At 48.1% G+C, this 21,861-nt stretch overlaps 5 protein-coding genes across 5 annotated transcripts; 2 read left to right on the top strand and 3 right to left on the bottom strand.

Annotated features, from left to right (window-relative positions):
- Window positions 1–334: 334 nt before the first annotated feature.
- On the top strand, window positions 335–1,870 carry FOBCDRAFT_317869 (uncharacterized protein; the record flags this gene model as incomplete). Its single annotated transcript, XM_031195325.3, has 2 exons — window positions 335–742; window positions 802–1,870. The coding sequence occupies 2 exons, from the start codon at window positions 335–337 to the stop codon at window positions 1,639–1,641; spliced, it is 1,248 nt and encodes a 415-aa protein (XP_031028785.2). The 3' UTR covers window positions 1,642–1,870.
- Window positions 1,871–2,210: 340 nt separating this feature from the next.
- Window positions 2,211–3,694, bottom strand: FOBCDRAFT_199710 (uncharacterized protein; the record flags this gene model as incomplete). Its single annotated transcript, XM_059608954.1, has 5 exons — window positions 2,211–2,389; window positions 2,488–2,915; window positions 2,969–3,542; window positions 3,596–3,620; window positions 3,689–3,694. 5 exons carry the CDS (start codon window positions 3,692–3,694, stop codon window positions 2,211–2,213), a joined length of 1,212 nt encoding a protein of 403 aa, XP_059464623.1.
- Window positions 3,695–5,157: 1,463 nt separating this feature from the next.
- FOBCDRAFT_249378 (uncharacterized protein) lies at window positions 5,158–11,483 on the top strand (the record flags this gene model as incomplete). Its single annotated transcript, XM_059610882.1, has 12 exons — window positions 5,158–5,352; window positions 5,410–6,191; window positions 6,246–7,993; window positions 8,056–8,366; window positions 8,422–8,585; window positions 8,644–8,693; window positions 8,774–9,170; window positions 9,234–9,861; window positions 9,902–9,919; window positions 10,187–10,217; window positions 10,528–10,732; window positions 10,811–11,483. The coding sequence occupies 12 exons, from the start codon at window positions 5,158–5,160 to the stop codon at window positions 11,481–11,483; spliced, it is 5,202 nt and encodes a 1,733-aa protein (XP_059467055.1).
- Window positions 11,484–12,697: 1,214 nt separating this feature from the next.
- Window positions 12,698–15,717, bottom strand: FOBCDRAFT_27087 (uncharacterized protein). Its single transcript, XM_031179998.3, has 4 exons — window positions 14,787–15,717; window positions 14,561–14,737; window positions 13,992–14,507; window positions 12,698–13,944 (listed from the first exon to the last, which is right to left on the bottom strand). Exons 1-4 carry the CDS (start codon window positions 15,605–15,607, stop codon window positions 13,137–13,139), a joined length of 2,322 nt encoding a protein of 773 aa, XP_031045885.2. The 5' UTR covers window positions 15,608–15,717; the 3' UTR covers window positions 12,698–13,136.
- Window positions 15,718–17,971: 2,254 nt separating this feature from the next.
- On the bottom strand, window positions 17,972–20,186 carry FOBCDRAFT_272141 (uncharacterized protein; the record flags this gene model as incomplete). The annotated part of the gene is made up of 3 exons (XM_031180003.2): window positions 17,972–18,236; window positions 18,288–19,750; window positions 19,821–20,186. The coding sequence occupies 3 exons, from the start codon at window positions 20,184–20,186 to the stop codon at window positions 17,972–17,974; spliced, it is 2,094 nt and encodes a 697-aa protein (XP_031045890.2).
- Window positions 20,187–21,861: the final 1,675 nt, after the last annotated feature.

Below are 21,861 nucleotides of genomic sequence, written 5' to 3'. Positions count from 1 at the left end.
TGCCCGCGATGGGCGAACTTAATTCTGCTGGGCGTTCTCATTCCACATTACGCGGTCATTTTGAACGACAACGCTACTCCATTCCGTGCCTTGATATTAAGTTCTGGATGACTTCATTCATTTAGACCCTTAGAATCCATACTAGTTGCTCTTCTATTGTGAAAACGACTTTAATAAGTACACAGTCCTTTGTACACCACTTGGGTGCCACACTGTCAAAGAGCTGCTTTGGCTGACTAAGATAATCGAGCCATACATCTCACCACACATTCATATCTGCCTTACCTCATGCTTCTTACATCTTCATTCCTTGACTGCCATAAAATACAGCAACATGATTGACAAAGATTCCAAGTATTTTTCTCTAAGCGGTGACATCCCAATTGGTGGACCAAGCACCTGGCAGAGTATCGACTGGGACCAGAGACGGGTTGTCTCAGTAACTATGGACGGTGAGCAGGACGACGAGAGCCTCGCCATTGAACATTTCAGTCGCCATAGCAATCAACTATCACCCGATATTCACAGGATATATGTATCGCATAACGGCGAGATCAACTCAACATATACGGACTCGAAAAATGGTCCAACCTGCTGTGTACACTATCCATCCCTTCACGATGCCTGTCCCCCAGAAGAAGTTCAAATTGTTCGGCGGGACAAGCTTGAGGAACTCGAGAGGCTTGGCCCCGATGCGGACCTTGTTGCATACTCTCCATGTATAGAGGGATCTGCTAAAAAGGTAAAATCTAGGTGCCGGCCTTGAATGTCTTGCCCTACGATAAAGCTGACCCTTGGGAGGGCGTCTTTAAGTACTACTTCTTGTGGCAGTACGCCCAAATGTCCTGGAAGGAGATGAATCTATGGATGCGTCTCCCATGCAATCCAAATATCGTACCGTTTGACCAAGTGGTCGTTGACGAGCTTGAGGGTCGTATAGTCGGATTCACTAGCAACTATGTGCCTGGCGGCAATCTAGAGGAGAACAAGTCGCGCGTGTTCAAGCTCAAGTGGCTACAACAACTTATAAAGGTCGTAGACGAATTGAACCTCGGACCTGGCATCGCGCACCAAGATATCGCTCCACGGAATCTCCTGATCAATGAGTCGACAGACTCTATCATGCTCTTTGATTTCAACTTTGCGGCCCGCATCAACTGTCCCTCATCTGGAGAGGGTGAGAGCTACGTCGAGGAACGGAACGATATCAAGGGCGTTATATTCACCACCTACGAGATTATTACTCAAGATGATAGTCTCCGGAGTATTCCTCACGAAGATCAAAACCTCGATAACCTCGAGTTAAAATGGGTGACGCATCCGGAGGTAAAGCTAGACCATCCAGTCGAATCATATCAACTTATGCTGAAGGAATGGCGGGAACGAAGGGAACGAGACTCTCGTTCAGGCAATGTCCCAAGACTCATTGACTGGCCGGCCATGCCCAAGCCACCGCAGAAGACCATTTCTTTAAAAACTGTACAAGGGCAGACAACCTCCGTCACAGTGGACAACTGGTATGAGAGGCGGCAGGATATCCGGGGTAGGGGTGATAAGGTACTAAACTGGGAACGGCCACCACAGAGACTACTAGACAACGGGATTCGGGTGCTCTCGACCGGTGAGATACTCAACTGCTAAAAAGCCGGGTTTCTCGAAGCTGTATGTGGCCCAATACGCGTACGCAGATCTACGAAGTAAGTATCTGGCTTCCGCGGAAGCAAATACACACGGTAGTTTTGTTACAAACCTCGGAACAAAAACCAATTCAAATATGTATCTCAGCCGTAATGGTGTGGTAGTTCGGGGGGCTAGGAGAATGCATAATTTATGGAGAAATATCAAGCAATTCGATCCCCTTTCCTTATATATTGGTTAATTCTTCTGTAATACTAATGGTTCAAGCAATTACTCTGGATTTGGCCAGTGCATAAATTCAAGATGAACAGTATACTAAACGTTCATCGTCCGATCTTTGCAGTAACTCTTGCGAATAACAAATACATAATCCCTTACAAGATAAGTTTCGCATCTATCCTTTATAAAAGTCTCCTAGACAAGAGCAGAATACCAAGTAGCAACCTGGCAATTTCATCGCAATACACGTTCCGTATGCCAGCCAGTTCAGTTAGCAATGACCAGAGGTGCGGTATCTAACCGAAACTTAGCGAAATCCGAAGACGAGTATTGATTAGTTACCTTATCTGGAGCTACCTCGGAGGGAAGGGGAGATAAAGACTGTTCTTTGCTTCTGGAGAAGACCTTTCCGATATCATGTGTTGAGAGAAGTTGCTCGAGCGTCGTCCCACTACGTGGTGGTTTGTCTTGAGCTTGTGTGTAGGAAATTCGTCTTTGACCAATTGCTCAATTTCATCAACGCAAAGTGATGCTATAAAACCGGATTAGTATTAAGTCGATAAGAGAGTTTGTCCTTCTTTGACACCATATGGGTCAATGGATCACAGAAAATGTCTAACTAGTTCTTACCAGTTGCAATCGACATGCTCTCATGGAGCCCCCGGGACTCCCACTTGGGCCATTCTTGACTATCCTGGTGAAGTTTCTGCAGTATGACTTTTAAGCGCCAACTCCGGCTAGAACACTGCATAATTGATGGGACACTTCCTGTACTGAACCGACCTGTATAGTAAGCTACTGCCATCTCGTCAAAGTTGTGAAAACCTGATGTGCGCATGGTTTCTAGAATGGAGTCGAATCGATGGGTCAGTTCGGCTACTGGAGACGGGTCGGCCAGCTTAGTTTCCTCCGCCGATGAGATTCCTTTAGATGAGGATAAGGATGCCAGCCTGCTGCTGCAAGCATGAACATGTCCTTGCAGCGTTGAATGCGGCATTCCTGCGGCGCTGTCATGCAGACCGGGCCCCGGTCCGTGATGGCCGGTCTCACTGAAACGTCTGTTAGTGGATATGCTTAAGTTACGAGATATTATCGGAGTATCATGTCTTACCTGCGTAATCTATGAGAATCCAACTCAGAATGGCTCGGCGCCGATGGGACCCTGCACGTATTAGGCCCTTGTTCGTTCTGGCGCCATAGTGGAAAGCCCTCTGGAACTTGTCCAAGCACCGGCTCCGAGCTGTTACGACAAGAACACGTGGGCTGGGAGTCTGGCCCGGTAACGTTGGACTCCATTGGTGCTGATAAACGTTCTATGTCTGACTGTGACCATTCCCGGTCCGGTGAGAACAAAGACACCATGTCGCCTGGTGTGATCAGATTCTGCATGTCAACTCCTGAATACCACGCTGAGGTTGCAGTGGTTGGACCAGAGTTTGGCTGGCCGCTGGGAAATTGTTGACGTTCAAAGTAATCGACCGAGTTTTCGGAACTGCTAGCATACTGAAGAGGTTCGTGATAACTCCCTGGCAGGTAGTGGAGGTTTTGGGTCCGGTCGAGACCACAGCCTTGTTGCATTGTGCTATTATCGGACGTGAATACAGGAAGCACTTCTGAGTTTATGCCTACGCCTGCGTATTGAGGTTGTGCCTTGGTAGCCTCACTGCTCTCTTTTGCTCTTCGCCCTATCTTCAGACAGTCAGACAGTCTGGAGGATGTTGGACTGGCTCATACTCACGGTGGTTGCGCTGAGATAATCTGTTCTGAATTCTTCCCAAGTTTCGAGTTAGCGAGAATAAATTGGGGAGATCCCTGGGATTGAGTTGATTACCTTCATCTCTGAACAGCCCTAGGACTAGTGGATCGACGAGATCGTGAGTTCTTGGGAGTAGGTTCCAAGACTTTTTCCAAGAACATACTTATAGTTCAAGCAGGAGAGATCTCTCGGCGTGTCTTGGACTGTTGTATTCGTGGGGAGCCCAAAACCTGTCAATGTCGACAAGTATTTATATTAAGTTGAAGTGTCATTGCCATCTTGCTCACTTGCATCTTGTTATTTCGTTAGTCTACTCCACGTTACTTGACGGACTTGACCTTGCTATAAAACAGAGTTTCCTGCATAGCAAAGTCCAGTACGAAATTTTGCCTTGGATGAGGTCGAGCTGAGTAGTTGGATAGCCAATCACGGGTGGAGTACCCCTGAAACCCCAGTGGATGTAACGTGTTGGATATGTTGGATAAACCTCAGTATAGTCTGAGCATTAAAAGAATCCTTGAAGCCAATAAGCTGATTGTATATGCTCTGTAGCAAAGGAACTTTGACAGGATGCTCGTTTTAGTGGGCTGGACTAGGGTGTCCAGCGTAAGCCCAGCTGGGAAGTTTGCCGTCCCGTTCACAGTAACCGCATAAGGGTTAAGTTTAGGATCTTCCCGTGTAGTTTATTTTTGTACTTTAACTTAAGGTAGTCTAGATAACCATCCATCAGACTCAAGATCTTACACTCCACATAATGATCACTCTGTATCGTTGTAGTTTTCGTAGTGGTAAAATACTTGTCATTTTCCTATCTAGTCTTGCCTCAGTGTTAGTTGTTCCATAGAACCAACAGACACGAGCAGGGGTTACGAAAACTGATCATGTCAGTTCACGGCGCTTTCGCCTTATATTGATACTACCTTCCAAGTTGTTCCAGACCCAGATTGTTGAGCGGAGCAAGGCGTCGCAAAGCTAGACAAACCCGAATCGCATGTACAGAGTGGCTCTCATATTTATCTCGAAGGATTGGGGGCCATGCATTGCATATTTGGGGTATGTTTTCTTTTGACGTGCTTATCCGGAAATTCAATCGCAGTTATAGTTACACCGGAAATCTGCAGCATCAGCTTGGTTAGCCATGTTATGGGGCATGGGTCCACGGATAATATTTATCGTTCCTTGTAAGGTCGTACCGCATTAGTGCTTGTTCCTGACCTACACATGAGTCGATGGAGAAATGCTGATAGTTCTAAATAGGAAGGAGTATTTGACACTGCTTCGGAATGGAAGCCAACTGTCATAAGCAACTCCTGACAACTACCTACCCTAGCCCATGCAATTTAACGCCCTGGTTCTAGGCTCCATATGTATTGCATAAGTAGGTAATCTAGAGAAAGTGCCAACCGGACTACCTAAAGCAATCCCCATTCCAAGGTATCCCGACCAAGGAGTACCTTAATCAACAAGCAAGCACCTCGAGTTATCTCATCTACACACTTCTAGCCATAGGGGCTCTTCACCTTACAACAGCCAAGTCTGCCAAGATGCCATTTCATGATAGCGAGTTTGGCTTGCTGTACATGAACCGGGACCGGTTTGACTTCAATCTTCATTTTGAACAGCTCTTTTTCTCTATTCTTCCATGCACCTTGTTCATCGTATGCTCACTATGGCGCGCTATCACTCAGTCACGCAAGCCCTCAGTGGTTTATGCACCTATCTTCCAGCTCGCCAAATTGGTATGTGGTCGTCAAGGTATATGTTCATCAATTTTGACCTCTAACTCTGGTATTCAGGGAGCTATCATAACATATGTTGGCCTTCAGATCGCACTGCTGATTCAAGTCGGTATGGGCTCTTTCCATATCACTCGAATCTTCATCGCATCTTCTGTTGTCAATCTCGTAGCCGCTTTGGCTATGGTGATGATCAGTTATACTGACCATAACCGGAGTCCGCGTCCCTCTATCCTCTTGAACACTTATCTGTTCCTGACTCTGTTGTTTGACATTGCTCAGTCCCGTACGCTGTTCCTGCTCTCTGAGAGTACACCGGAGATTACCTACAGTGCCGTTTTTACAACATCTTTAGCCGTCAAGATCGTCATTCTGTTCCTGGAAACTAAGTCTAAGAACAAATGGATAACATGGGACAGAGATGAGCATAGCCCCGAAGAAACCAGTAGTATCTTCTCACTCGGCGTTCTGTCATGGCTAAACAGTATTTTCTTGCAGGGTTATAGATCTACACTATCCATGGATGATCTTTACCCTCTGGATGTTGCGCTGCATAGTAAGCAACTACATGATAGGTTCTTGGCCAACATGGACTACAGCAAACTCAAAGGAGATAGCTACGGTCTCGTCAAAGTCCTCGTCAAGACACTTCTTGTCCCTCTTCTTCTGCCAATCCCTTTGAGACTCGCTCTACTAGGCTTCACCTTCTGTCAACCATTCTTCATTGAAAAGCTATTAGATCATCTTTCGCGGCCTGAAATCGAAGCCAATGTGGGGTATGGTTTTATAGGTGCTGCAATACTGATCTACCTTGGTATGGCTGTCTCGGCAGCTCTTTGCTGGTACGTCAGATTATAGTTAGAAAGCCTTTAAATCAAACCTGACATGTATAATAGGTATCTTCATCACCGCATGCGAGCCATGACTAGATCAATATTGGTGACAGAAATATTTTCCCGAGCCACACAAGCCCGCATCGGAGCAGACGACCATAACGCTGCCCTAACTCTGATGAGTACCGATATTGAAAGAATCAGACTCGGCCTTAGAATGCTGCATAACGTTTGGGCAGGTGTGATACAGGCTGCCCTAGCTGCTTGGATGTTGTATATCCGGTTGGGACTGGTCTTCCTGGTACCCATAGGAGTAGTTGTGGTATGCTTCACTCTCTTGGGAGTTCTGGTAAACTTCACAGGAGATTCTCAGAGAGCGTGGATGACAGGTGTGCAGAAGCGCGTCGGTTTGACGGCTACAGTCATTGCTGGAATGAAGAACCTCAAGCTTTCCGGTCTGGCTTCCACTGTGAGCTCCTTCGTTCAGAAGTTACGAGTGGAGGAGCTTGCTGCTGGTGCTCGGTTTCGCAAGATCTTCATCCTAGCTGCTATGCTTGGCTTCACACCCATGCTGATCAGTCCTCCACTGACCCTTGCGTTTACTCGGGCTTCACTTGATACCTCAAAGGTCTTCACAAGTCTGGCATTTTTGATGCTCCTTACCAATCCCCTCTCTCAAATCTTTACCTCCATACCCGAACTCGTCTCTGGAATCGCCTGCATTGGACGAATCCAGGCCTTTTTAGAGTGCGAAACCCGTCATGACTTCCGCCAAGTCCTGTCTGATCGTAAGAAGAATCTCAATTTCACTGAAATCGAAGCAGACACGGGTAGCTCAGAAATCGAAACGGCACCCGACTCTACCATGATTAGCATAAAGAATGGCAATTTTGGCTGGAAAGAAAATGTCTTTGTTCTTCAAGATATCAATGCACATATTGAAAAATCTTCTTTCACCATGGTAGTTGGGCCTGTAGGTTCAGGGAAGTCGACCTTCTGCAAGACCCTTCTGGGTGAGATCCCCGTGAGTCGAGGGAGTGTAGTGTTGAGTATGCGATGCCCTCGTATCGGTTTCTGTGACCAGACTGCTTTCATGTGGAATGGGACTATTCGCGATAACATTCTTGGCTTTTCAATATACGATGAAAAGAGATACGACTCAGTCATCCAGGCCACAGCATTGTCAGTGGACTTTGCCAAACTCACTCAAGGAGACCAAACCAATGTCGGATCGGATGGCATTACCCTGTCAGGAGGTCAGAAACAGCGGGTTTCCTTAGCGCGTGCCTTGTATCTAGAGTCCGACTTGGTGATACTGGACGATGTGTTCAGCGGTCTCGATGCAGATACAGAGCTGCACGTTTTTCAACGAGTATTTGGACCAGGAGGCTTACTTCAACAGAGACGCACGACCGTTGTATTGTGTACTCATAGCGTTCGCTTTCTCCCGTTCTCTGACCACGTCATCGCTCTTGGGGACAACACTATCAAGGAGCAAGGCAGCTTCAAGGAACTTGCTGAGCAAGGAGGTTACGTCCAGAGTCTCGGCATACGTGATTCAGCTGGCGGTGACGGGAGCGAAGCTGTGTCCGAAACAGCAGCCTCAAAAGAACGGACTGAAGCACAAAAGGACGCACAAGGCTCACCAGACGGGTCCCCAGGAGCCGAAGTCAACCTCGATGACCCGAACCGTGCAACGGGCGACAAGGCGGTTTATAAGTACTATTTTCTGAGTATGGGTCTCTTGGTGGCCTTCTGCTGTTTCTTCTTGGCTGCGCTCTGGGGTTTCTTTACCAATTTCCCCACCATTTGTAAGTGAATAATGCTTCAATCTTGTCACTATCCTTCACATGACTAATGGGCTTATTTACAGGGCTTAAATTTTGGACTGATGATATATCATCCGAGACCCGAAGTCATTCTCATGCCTACTATGTCGGCATATACGCGTTGTTGCAGGTCTCCGCTTTGATCTCTTTGTTGCTCCTCGGCATCACTCTTTTTATTGTGTCGATCAAGAGAGCTGGTGCTAATCTCCATCATGATACACTCACAACGTTAATCCAGGCCCCATTGTCCTTTTTCACACACACCGACACCGGTGTTATTACCAATCTTTTCTCACAAGATCTCAATTTGATTGATACTGAACTTCCAGATGCTTTGTTGAATACCTTGTTCTGTGTAAGTTATGAAATGAGCAAAGCCTAGTATTACTACTACTAACATCAAGGAATAGGTTTTCCAAGCCCTCGGACAAGCTGCAGTTATGCCAACCTCATCGGCATACTTGGCTATTAGTTATCCGTTACTTGCTGTTTTACTCTACTCGGTGCAAAGGTTTTATCTTAGGACTTCTAGGCAACTAAGGCTCCTGGATCTTGAGGCTAAAAGCCCCTTGTAGTAAGTTATACGGCAGAACCTATCTTCATTGAGAATTTACTGACTTGCAAACTCTCAGCACCCATTTCATGGATACCGTGAGGGGAATCACGACTCTGCGGGCTTTCGGTAAGTGACTGGCTCATCCAGCAAGTTAACGAGCTTTCACCCTGGTAATTTATGGATATAATTATACTGATGATATGAAGGCTACATTTCCGATGAAGTTTCTAAGAATGCTAGGCTACTCAATAGAAGCCAACAGCCCGCCTACCTTCTTGCCATGGTGCAAGAGTGGCTCAATCTCGTTTTGGACATGATAGTCATGATACTGGCAGCAGTATTAACAACACTTGCAGTTAGACTCCACTCAAATTCGGGTTTCACAGGTGCTTCTTTGGTTACTCTTATGAGTTTCGGAGAAAGTCTATCTGGTATCGTTATTTATTACACACGTCTCGAAACATCCATAGGTGCCATTTCCAGGCTCAAGACTTTCAACGCCACAGTCAAGCCTGAGGGCAAAGAGGGAGAGGACATGGTACCCCCTGAGAATTGGCCACAACATGGCAGCGTGGAACTGAACAACGTTTCAGCGAGCTATCAGTAAGCTGCGATACTTTCTTTCAAGTGCGAACCAGAGGACAATTGCTGATAAAATACTTAAAGAATGGGGAGCGAAAGGGAAGGTGAACCTAATTTGGCTCTTGATAACCTTTGTCTGAGCATCAAGCCAGGAGAAAAGGTGGCCATCTGCGGCCGGACAGGCAGCGGAAAATCAAGCCTTGTATCTTTGCTGCTGAAACTCCTCGACCCTCTACAAGACACCCCCAATGAAGGTCTTCTGATTGATGGTCTCCCACTGAATAACCTGGACAGAGATGCCCTTCGTCAACGAGTCATTGCGGTGCCTCAGGAGGCCGTTTTCTTGCCTGATGGCGCAACTTTCAAAGAGAATCTGGACCCTTCAGGCCTCTCAACCCTGGATGAATGCAAAGCCGTTCTTATAGATATCGGGTTATGGGACTTTGTTCAGGGTCGTGGCGGGATTGATGCTGGCATGACGTCTTCGACTCTTAGCGGAGGTCAACGACAACTCATGTCGATTGGACGTTCTTTGCTACGGCGCCGAGCTCGAATACCGCAGACGCCAGGCCCTGGGAATATGACAGAAAAGATTAAGGACCAAGGTGGCTTATTACTGCTCGACGAAGTTAATTCCAGCGTCGATCAGGACATGGAACTCATCATCAAGCGCATCATCGAGACAGAGTTTGACGCATACACGGTGATTGCCGTAAGTCACCGCTTGGATATGATTATGGATTTTGATACAGTCGTGGTTCTCGATACTGGTAAGCTTGTTGAGGTTGGAAATCCTCGGGCATTGGCTAGCACAGAAGGAAGCAGGTTTGCTAGTCTGGTAAGGGCAGGGGGGAAGTAGGTGTTCATTGTTGACAGAGTTGAGGAAGTAGCATTTGAGATAGAACCATAAGTTGAATTACGGACAATTGTGCCCCCAAATGGTACTGACTCTGCAATGGTACTTGGTCATTGTGTTGACCTCCTGTGATTTACAGAATGAGTGAGTGTATCGACTTGGGTCTAGCTGGGTAGTCGAGGCCCTCTCGGCAAAGCTTGATATCCAGTCTGGTATAAACTTGAGAGATCAGATTTGTCTTTTTGTTATTTTGGCTATTCTACGCCCAGATAACTTCTTACCCTGATTGGTTCCATATGTGAGCCATAGAACCTCACAGTTGTATCTTTTTAAGCAGGATAAAATACCAATGAGTGAATTACTAACTGCCAAGACCTAATCTAACCAAACTGAACTAATATTCGCTCGACTCAAAGGTATCAAGACTGGCGAGTTAGTTGCGTGGAGTTAACCTTTCGTGCAGCAGAAGGCAAGGAGCTTTTATTGCCGCTCTGCGATATCTCAATCATCTCTGATGCCCAGTATCCAATCGCCGCCACAAGAGCATCTATTTCCTCGCGAGAATTGTGGGCATGGAAAACAAGCCGAATACGACTGGCATCATCCAAATGTCCATGGTTCTTCGAGATCGCATGTCTGAAGGCATGACATTCCAAGAGTGGGAGATGACAACTCGACCAAAGGCTCAGGGTACCTGGAACCTACACAACGCGTCTCTGGCTGTCAAGTGCCCACTCGATTTCTTCCTGCTCTTCAATTCTTTATCTGGAATACTGGGTCAAGTCGGGTAAGCCAACTACGCTAGCGCAAACACTTTCCTCGATGTTTTCGCTCGATACCGAGCGGGAATGGGACTCCCTTGCACATCCCTTGATCTCGAAGCCATGGAGGGCATTGGGTATCTTGACGAGAACCAGGACTTGCTCCGAAAGATGAAGGGCACCGGATGGCGTCCTGTAGACGAGAGTGAATTAGTCGAAGCACTGAACGTTGCTTTGATGCCTCCATCCTCCCCTCAAGAGTACGGAGATGCATTCCTCCTCGGTGTTGCTCCCACCGTTCCCCTGGGAAGCGCAGAGAGTAGCACGCGTCTAAGCAAAGACGTGAGAATGGCGGCATATCACAACATTGGTCGTGGCCAAAGTGATGCACTCCCGGCAAACGATGGCCTCCGTGCTTTCCTCTCTTCGGTCAAGAAAGATCCCAGCATTCTCAACTCTCACGAGTCTGTCAACACACTTGCCTTGGAGATTGGCAAGAAGTTGGCCAGCCTGCTCCTCACTGGCGACGTGGATCTGGACACCAGTACGAACACCGCTGATATGGGACTTGACTCCTTGGTTGCTATTGAGTTACGTGGCTGGTGGAAACTCACACTTGGTTTCGAGATTAGCACACTCGAGATGCTTAGCATGGGAACGTTGGAGGCATTGGGTAAGCGCACTGCGGATGGGCTCAAGGGGCTCTATGATAACTAGGGTAGATTATTATTAGCTGGGACTTTGTATGGTCGAAGCCCTTGCATCGTTTCAATGGTGCATTGTGTAAGCTCTCAACTGTAATACAGCACGGCAAGATGGAATGACAGGGTGTCGCGTCTTTATCTCCAAGTTTAGGATATTTTGGGATATAACTTGGGTTTTATCAGTATACCGAAGTTTTTGAACTAATAATGAAACTCCGGTTGGAGACGGTCAACTATCTTCTCGTGTCTATTGTGAATCGTGTGGTCTGGATGTTGGTGCAGGTTATCTGGCCCACATTTACCTTTCAGCCATAATAGAGGTACAGAGGTCACGGTCAAAGGTTTTGCCTCAACCCCCGGCTCGTGACAAGGGACCCTAAGTAAGTCAGAAAAAGCAAAAAAGGCAGTATGTGATTTCCTAACCTGTAAACCTTCTGTAACCCCTCTGTGAGCTGTTGACTGATTTTCTGAAGTTTCTGACAATCCGGCAGGTCTTTGATTATGGCCCCAAATACAGATATCGCGACTCGGGCTCTTGTTGTATCTCTTAAGGCACCTTGCAGCGGTAAGACTTCTCCTGAAGTAGCAGAAATCTCAGGACTTTCGATCCGTCAGGTTGATCGAATATATGCTCGTGCGATCGAGAACGGGTTTGACCCTAATGCCAGACCACTAATTCTCAAAGATGAATATCTTAGAGATCGTCCTCGATCAGGGCGGCCGGCAAAGGCAACGGAGTAAAACAAAGAGCTTGTTATCAGTAAGGTACAGCGAGATCGCTTTGGAAGGGAAAAGACCTGTGCTGATCTTTGCCGGCGGGCTTAGCAAAGAAACTCATAAGAAAGGAAGGAAAGGGAGGTATTAACTGGTGGCGATATTAGCAGAAGATTCTTATCCTAAAATTGCTTCCTTTTGCATAGGCGTGTGAAGAAGAGAGACCCGGCATATAACCACCACGCACAGCAATGGGTTTTTGACCTCGCCGGCGTGTAGCGACTTCTTTGGTGTAGAAATAGCCCTGATTTGAATACAATTGAAGCAGCCTGGCTATATTTAAAGAGGGAAACGATGAAAAAAGGTGCACCTTAAAGTAAAAGTGAAGCTATTCGCAGGTGGGAGACAGCTTGGTTGGCGATGCCGCAGGCCTAGATCTAGGCGTGGATTAAACGAATCCCTTATCACATTAGAAAAATCATTAAGCTAGAGGGAGGAAATAAGTACAAGGAAGGCAGGGGTAATTAGGTGCAAAATTGACCAATTTAGAAGTACTATCCCACTTGGGTCGGCACTAGCGATTTCAGCGTAAGATAAAACTTTTGACCGCGACCTCCGTATTTTGGGAGAAGAATGCATAATTTATGAAGAAATATCAAGGGCTAGATGACATCAAGCATTATCCTTCTTATCGTTGTCCGACCCGATGCTCACACTCACGCTTATGCTTATGCTCCTACCATCATCATACCACACCATACCATGCCATGACATGACATGTCATGCGTCTAGAGAGTTCTGTTGGCCTTTGCGTAACAATCCATGCGACAAGACTCCCCACCAAAATTAAACCCTAGACCAAAAAAAAAAGAAAGACTATCGTACAAGAAAGACAATCTATCAATCTTGCTCGAGATAAAAATTGTATATGAAATTCGTTATCGTTTAAGTTTCATGCAGTCACGGCAGCTGCAGCGGCTATCTCTCCCTCGGGATCACCGGGCTCAACAAACGTCCGCCAGACGTCGATCCGGTTCAGTCCCGGGGTCCGTGGACCGAGACCGGCGAGCTCGGAAGACTTTCGATTCTCGCTGCGTCGCGTACCCTTTCGACTGCGCGAGCTGTGGCTGTAGTACGAATCGTCGTCGTCGTAAGTATTTGGATCACGCTCCACGATCAGAGGTCCTACACCTCCGCGGTATCCTTCCTCTATGACGGGAGGTGGCATTCCCATTGGTGGTGGTCGCATGCCCGGAGAGTCTGGAGCGTAACGGTCTTCGGCATGGCGTCTGTCCATGCGGCCGGCGTAGTATCCTCCACTCCTGGGGGTGCCTCTTTCGAAGTCTGCTCGGCTTGGTGATGGAGGAGCACCACCGACGACTCTGCGACCTACACGGCGAGGACTATCGCCTGAGTAAGGATCGCTAGACCTAGGTACTTCTGGAGCACCTCCAATATCGTATTCGTAGTCTTTGCCATGATAATGAGACCTGCGAACCAACTCATCGTCACGCTCCTCCTGTTGTTGACGCATGATAGCTTCTTCATCATAGATCGGGGGTCGTGTAGGTTTAGCTTTTCGTGGTCGTCTAGCAACACGAGATTCTTCTTCAGTGCTATCTTCACGAAAGACCTGAATCTCGCCTCGATGTGTAACCTCTTGCTCGTGATCGGATTCGGGAGCATCAGGGTCGAACCATGGACATTCGCATCTCTTGGGCTTCTCTCCACACACGACGCAAAATTCGGCACCACATCGACTGTATATGTTAGAAGAATCCGTATCTAAGTACGAAGGAACACTCACCATAAGGCATGATTATCACCCTCTCGGAGCTGAGCTGAAGCACCGCATCTATAGCATCTCTTCTGCCCTTCAGCTCTGACATACTCAAGAAACATCGCCGTCTCTTCGTCCCTAGGACACTTGCTCGCAAAGTGCCACCTGCCATTACAGGCGACACAAACTTTAGTGTTGCACCGATCACAACGAGCAGCTTTGCGTCCCGTCTCGCGATCGCGGTAAATATCAGCTGGTCGAATCCATTCACCGCATCGTCGAGAGGGACAATAGAGCCTGTTCCTGAGGGAGTACTCGACAAACTTCTTGTTCCATATTCTTTTGAACGTAGAATCAAAAAGCTTGTCAACATGCTCCAGACCAATGTGGGCATCGGTGCAGCATGTTGGCGGCATATGTTCAGCTTCCGTCATTGATTGCTTGAACCGCCTCTTCAGACAGCTGTGGCACATGCGATGGCCGCAATCAAGTTTGGGGCATTTGGATACGGGGACTTCATCTAAACAGCCCTTGCAGTCACGACTGTGGTATGATTGTTAGCAATTGATTGCCACAACGTGATTGACGCCACTCACATCAGACGTGGCCGGTCTGGGGATGAATTTCTGGATGAATCAAAGCCGCTGCGGGCTATACTTGGGGGACGTCGTGAAGACTCCCTGGAGACTTCAACAGTTTCAATTGTAGCTATAGGTAGTCTCCGGGGACGGCCCTCACGGACTAATTCACGAGACTCAGCCACCTTGGCAGTTCTGATTCTTAATTAGTATTGGAGATAAGAAGCAATTATAAATAGCTTACCTTCTAGAAGCTACAGGCGGCCGAGAAGCACCGAGGACACTGTTAAATCTTGTGGGAAGACTGTATCTAGGTGTATCGCTAACCTCTCGTCTCAGAGCAGGTCTGCGGTCCGGTGAGCCTCTTTCAGAAGAAGCCTGTCGATATCTTATTTCTCTTTCGTCGGAGGTCGATGGCGATGGTATTCTATTCCGCCTCCGTGGTGTTCTCCTTTCATCTGGTGAGCTGAGATAATCGTCTGGGCTGGGTGATCGACGGTGTCGACGATGATGGCGTCTATGTTTGTCCTCTGGTTCTTCCACCACAACCTCTATCTGGTTTTGATCATCGCTCTCCTCCTCGCTCTCGCTTTCACTCTCGCTTTCACTCTCGCTTTCACTATCTATCGGCGGTGTCGACTCGGGCGTAGGTTCTCTCCGTCTTCGGACCACCTGCCGGGGCCTCGCGGGCTCCGGGTGTCTACCCCGTGGTTTCATAGCCGGCCAGCGTTCATCATCCTCATCGTCTTCGCCTGCTTCATATACCGAGAACTGAGGGCGTTTCTTGTAGACATCTGTTGAGGCACGCATCAAGTGTGCTGGCGGCATGGGCATTGTAGGCGGGTATGCATCGAGACTCATACTCCTGGAATATCCCCTGGGTGTCCTTCCGTTGGGCCTTTGTAGTTCGTCGATTCGTGTCCGATGGGGCATTGGGTACTGGTTATAGGGCACGACGTCACTGGGGCCGTACCAATCGTGAGATTCAGGGCGGAGGGGCCTGCGACGCACGAGTGGAAGTCGGGCCTCTCCATCAGCGACGTCTCGATCGTATCCTAGCCTCATTTTTGCTGAGTGGGATGGACTCCTGCAGGACCCAGAGGGGGGACACGGCACAGCACAGCAACAGCGCAGCTCAGCGCGCGCTGGACAGTGAGAGTTGGTGTCCTAGGCCGGACTAGTTTATATGTCGGAATGCAACGGGCAAGGGCCAAAGGAGTCGTGATGACGAGCGGTCGAGCCACTCAACGAAGTCCACGCTGCGTGAGCAATTGCACCCCCCAAAGATGATTGGAGTCTGGGGGCTGATCATGCATGGCAACCGCAGCTTGCAGCGTCACGTCGAGGTCGAGTCGAGTCGGAAGTTGGGGCGAGAGGTAGAGAATGGAAAAGGATTGGATGTGTGTGGTTCTCCTTCTGGTGCCTTACAAGTTGGGCCGCGAGACGACGCTGTCTCTTGGATGGGCCTCAACGAACTAGTACAGGAACCAAGGAAAAAGTAAAAATAGTAGAGAAGATGAACGGAATATCAAAAAGTCGGAGAGGAAAAGAGGAGAGTGACACAGACAATCTCCATATGCAGACCTTGAGAAACGTTCCTCAGCGTCTGCACTCTCCTCAAGGTAGCTTGCTATGCTTCCACAGGATAACGCGGCAGACCAAGTTTGGGCGTGGTTTAATGGCCAGTTACCTCACATCACCTAACGCATTAGGCATCTAGAAACGAATCAAAGTGCCCCTCCCCCGCGTGGGTGGGTTTTGAAATGGCCAGGGGGGTTGGGTTTGGTTGGGTTATTGTAGACCAGGCCCTGTCCCTTTGCTCTTAGACCCCGTAACGACTGATGTTGAGTTCATAGAGTAGAGCCTGCGTTATAAAGTCATATGTGCTTGCACAGCATAACACCGTACGAGCTGGAATCATACGAGTTTTGACGGGTAAGAATAGTCTTGTCCAACGATCACGTCGTGGGTGGCTGGTATCCAAAGCAAGAAAATATGAGACTGTGGATGATCAGTTTCTGTCGGTGTGATGTCACGTGGCTGAGCTAACTGAGACATTACATTACACGAGTAGAGCACATGAACCCCAGATATTCATTGTCCATTGAGCTTTTGTTCAAGAAATGCAAGTGCTGTATCCGTACATCTTATGCAAGAAATATCTATCATTGCCTGTTTTTGATACTCACCAGAGAAATAACATCACTGTGGCAAGATCTGACCTTCATCCCCAGACAGCCCAAGACAGAACATCATGAGTTTAGCAATAAGCTAGCAACAACTCACTGGCCCCCACTAACATCATCAATCAACTCAATCCTAAAACCTCACCCGAGAACTCTATGACTTTAAAACCATCTTCCGTTTCCGCGTGGGGTTCACACAATACGCTTCCGGCCTTCATCATACCGGCGATTTCTTCATGTGGGTCATCGAACTCGGCCCGGTCCGGGCAGCCATAACGGGCCTCCTCGGAACGGAGCGGCCATTTCGGGATATGACGGCGTTCCTGCCGATCTCCCAATGGCCTTTGTTCTCTTGTGATTTTGACTTCCTTAGCAATCTGCAGGGTCTTTTACAACCCCTTATAGTTAGCATCGTTATCCTTGCGAGCATGTGTCTACTACGTAGGAGTCTTATGTTAGGTCCCCGGTGTCACCATCTCATTCATGCACTTCTACGCAAGTAAGATGTCTATTACATCATGTCTGTCATATGTGTAGACACAATTCACTGCATTCTACTTCTCCGTTCTGCATGAAGGGTCCGGCGAGCATTGGACTCCATCACTGCAAACGTCATTGATACTGAGGTGTGAGAACAACCCTTCGTAGACAAATCAATGTCTTAGGTTGACTGCCATAATATTTCTTGCTTATCTTCATGTTCTTAATATTGTACAATTAAACAAATGGGTATAGATGCTATCATAAGAGACGTCATCATGTTCTTTGATGGTTAATCAGAGCTGAGAAATCTGTACGCCAATTCCCCCAGGGAACCTCCAGCTAGCACTGGCAACTAGCTTATGCATGATCTACATTACATCAATCAGAGATCCTGATAGTAAGATCGTTGAAGTACCCTTGAAAGCCAGTGTATTGGGAAAACCCGGCCACGCGGCCCGCAGAACCGTGCTGGGCTCAACATCCAACCAATAAAGTCATATTCCCCGACACTGCACCCCAGGATATCACCCCAGAATTATCTTCTCGGGGCGACAATTCAGCCCACCAAGTTTCTTGGGGTAGCAATTGCACCCATAGGGCGTATCTTAGTCGTATGGGAGTAAGGGGCGGCGCTACTATTGAATAACGCCGCAGTCTGAAGTAGAAGTAAAAGCATAAAGTACGTCAGAGCTGATGACGAAGTAGCTTTGTGATTTCGTTTTGAGTGCCATCTATCAATCTGACACAGATCGACCGGCACCTACGGAGTACCGAGGAACGCGCGTCTTCTCACCTCTGCCTCCTTGAGGATTTCCGAGGATAGACTCAAGCTAGGGGCTAGGGTTGCATATCGTTCAACCTCTATCACAACATCATTGATCATTTGGTCCAGCGCCTCACGGTGAGGCACCAAGGTTAGCAGAATGCTGAGCAGTGACGGCGACATGCTGGCACCCATGATGAGCAGCGTTTGGGAGACTATCGACAGAGCACCTTGCCAGATGTATGGCATATGACCGGCATGACTGAATCCATGTTAGCTATGAACTAGGCTCATCCTGGAAGTGGAAACTCACTGTTCATGGATATGTTCCAGTTGTCGAATGGAAGCCTCCAAGCACTTGTGGCAGTTCTCCCGCACAGCAGGATCCAATACTGCTTGCTCATTGTCTAGCACTGCTAGAATGTATGGCCGATATATAATGGTGCGACAGGCAAAGAATCGAAGTCGAAGGACAGTTTGAACCGGATCTTGCAGCGCATTTCGAGTGAAAGGAAATTGCAGTGGTAGTGGTAAACTTTCATACCATTGGCTCAATTGGTAGTCAAGCTCTGCCACCACCGGATCCAGGCTTGTTGTTGATGCAATCGAGTCCTTAGAATAGATGAGTTGGCTCACTCTATTCAACAGCCGACGTAGAGCAATTTCCGCAAGGAAGTACCAAAGCTCATCTCGACCGACTTGCTCCGATTCATCACCTTCAAATCCACAGGGCAAGCCAACGTTTTCCTCGAATTGGACAACCCCTGAATGAGGCAGGTCGAGTTCCGCGAGAAGATCACTCTCAAAGAGTAGTGCATTCCAGTAGATTCGCTCCACGAGCTCTCGCTGGTGGCTTGGGATACGGCTTGGGGCCATAAGTAGCAGCTGTAGCTTCGTGCTTGTCGTGCAAAGCAGATTCCATGCCTCCATAGGGCGGACCAGGTAAAAGTGATAAGCAGCAGCAAGGAGATGACATTGTGCCGCCACTACACTGTTGGCAGTCATCAATCCTGGAAGCAGCGACCATGCTGCTGTAAAGTATTGCAGTCCGGGGGGGTCTTCATGCGGCAAGATTCTCGAAATGCTGCCATGCAAGCTTGCCTGACCCAGGGCAAGAACAAGAAGTACGATGCAACTCTCCGGCCCCTCTCTGAAACCGTTGGACAAGGCTGTGCGGTATTGACTCCTCCAGGTATATGGGTTGACGCAAGCATACCAAATATTAACTCTCTCAAAATAAGCCTCGATGTAAGCCTGGGTATTTGACAAGTCTACACAAGGAGTTTTGGTCAGAGTGTGGAGTGGTTCTCGTGCCATTTCCAGTTGTAGTAGAATCTGAGGATCGCATGGTCGCGAGACTAAATCTCGGATCAAAGGCCATTGTAGTAAATGCATAGTGGCATTAGTGTGGACTTTAGGCATGGTAGAGATATTGGTTCCGGTCGGTTGGGCGGACCAAGTCCCAAACCCACCATTGGGGATAGAGCCAAAAGAGGCAGCATTGGCCGACAGCATCATGTTGTCTCCATCAAGCCCCGTGCCATTGCTCATCCCAGGCGAATTGTCAGTTAGGTTTAGTCCATTTGCTGTTGTGTTCACCATATTCATCTGAAGGAGATTTTCAATGCGGTTGAGACGCTCCAAGATCAGCTTGTCACCAGCATCAAGCTTAATGCCTGGCTCTCGGTAGATGCATTCAGCACCAAGCTCTGTACAGAGCTTGCACTTTGGCTTTGTGCCATCGCAACGGGATTTCCTTGAGCGGCAAACCTCGCACTAGTGGGAGTCAGTATACAAAAGCGGAAATGGAATCAATTAACAAAATAAAAATGGTGTAGTGACGCACAGCAATAGTGGCCCTGCGGCGGGGGTAATCGACACCCGTTTCGGTATTCCTCCTTTTGAGCGGGTTCGAGCCTTCATCGCTTGAGACCTTTTGCGCGCCATTGGACATGCTGTCAGGTCTGTTGTCAGATGACTGCGAAAGATGTCGAGATTTTTGAGATGCGCTTAATATGCCCTCCCGACTGAAACTGGGCGTCCGCTGGTTTTTGTAGCTGACAGGGGACTTGAGCGAGGCGTCAGCCGACATTGCTGTAAGTGAAGATATCGGAAGTTCGAGAGAAAAGCTGTCGCGTGCAGGTACCGTGAATGGTCGCGCTGCGTTGAGAGAGATTGAATGGAGGGATTCGCCTGTCGATGATGCGGACATGATGATAGATTGGCGTCAAAAATGAAACGGTATCGAGGAACGGCCTCGAGAATAAGTTCTAGTTGAGTTGGTGTAGCGGCGTGGACAAAACAATGATACGCACGACTCGAAATGTCCTTTCAGCAAAACAGCATTATGTAGCAAGGCCGATGGTCGGGAATGGTGAGATGAGCATCAGACGATGCGACGAAAGCTCACGTTTCAAAGCTGTGTTGAACTTGAGCTGGTGAAGAGCGACTGGTTTCCTTGAGAAACGATTCGCGGTTTGGGCGTTCCAACAGACAATTGAAGAACGTCAGTCTCACAATAAGAACACCGAACTGTTCTCGAGACACTGAACGTTGAAAGAGGCGTCCTTTCCTGCAGCCGAAATGGAGGAGTAAATGGTTATGTATGGGGGAAGAGCCAGGACAAGGGTCTCCGAGCCCCCGTTGTTCTGCAGCTGCACTTGGACTTAACCCCGGACCCTGGGTCGGCGGGCGGTGGAACTCGGAAGAGGGTGGTGGAGAAACGGCGGGAGAGACTAAGTAAGAAAGGTAGAGAGTCAACCTGGGGGACTTCTGGAGAGATGGGATGGGTCATTTATTGACCCAACAGAGTCGGCCGAAGAGAGTATCCAACAAAGGATAGACCCGGTCAACATGTATGTACTTGGTTCCGCGGTCGAGGTACCTGAGAAGTTGATATTAAGTATGGCATGATATGTCGAGCAAAATCCGAAATGACTTGTCTCGGGGGGCAGTTTTGCTTAAAGTGGTGGTGGCGTACGTTTTGTTTCTTGGTACGAAGGCGATTCGCTTCCAAATCTGGGGTCTCAGGGCGTCAGCAACAGAGAGTCTGGAGAAGTCCATAGTAGCTACTCTGCTCTGTGGTGCACTGTGAGAACAGAATTGCCCGTCACGTTGTCCTGGCCTTCCTGAAGCGTTCGCAAGCATCAACTCCATGTTGTTCCCCAGAGGATTGGGTGGCTCAAGCCAGTTGTTCTCGTTTAAACCGCCATGACAGGGATAAGGTTGAGATGGAGGTGGGCGGCTCTTGAGGGGGATTGGTGGGAATCCTTGCAGCAAGACCGTTTGCGTGTGGAGAAGCGATTTCTGGAGGATGAGGTTCAATTTCTTGCCTGAGATTGGAGTTGTTGACACAATTTTTGTTGTCCAAAGTTGGTAAGTGTTCCATGATGGAGATGTAGGTTAAATGTGTTGTTGCTTTGTATGTGGATTTCAGGTACATACTGTGCGTGAAGCTTTGGGGAAAGAGCGGAAATGTCGTCCCATGTTGTGCTTGCCGTACTGCCCTTGCAGCAATATCAAGAGTAATAAGGAAGGAACACATGGGAGAAGCTAATAAGCATCCCAGATCTTTCACTTCATTGCTTGAAATGCACCTGGAACTAAAACACAACAATATCATGCTTCATCCTTGAGTTTAACGATGTGATCACATTGCAGTCTTCTCTTTACCGTTGCTATTTGACATAATACGATCCTCTTATTGCCGAGTATGCCATCTTATAGATACGTCTCCTCCAAATGGTGGCATAATGAGCCCCGAATGATGCATCTCTACCACGATATGACAGACAACCGTACCGTCACCGTCGAGGTAATGAATGGTTCTAGACCCCAGCGGGGTTAGAATCGCCACGAGAGGAGAAAGACCTTCAATAGCAAGTGAT

Source organism: Fusarium oxysporum, chromosome IV (genome assembly GCF_013085055.1).
Source record: "Fusarium oxysporum Fo47 chromosome IV, complete sequence".
Lineage (NCBI taxonomy): Eukaryota > Fungi > Ascomycota > Sordariomycetes > Hypocreales > Nectriaceae > Fusarium > Fusarium oxysporum.
The sequence above is the reverse complement of the archived record's forward strand: the minus strand, read 5'-3'. Positions and strand labels throughout refer to the sequence as shown.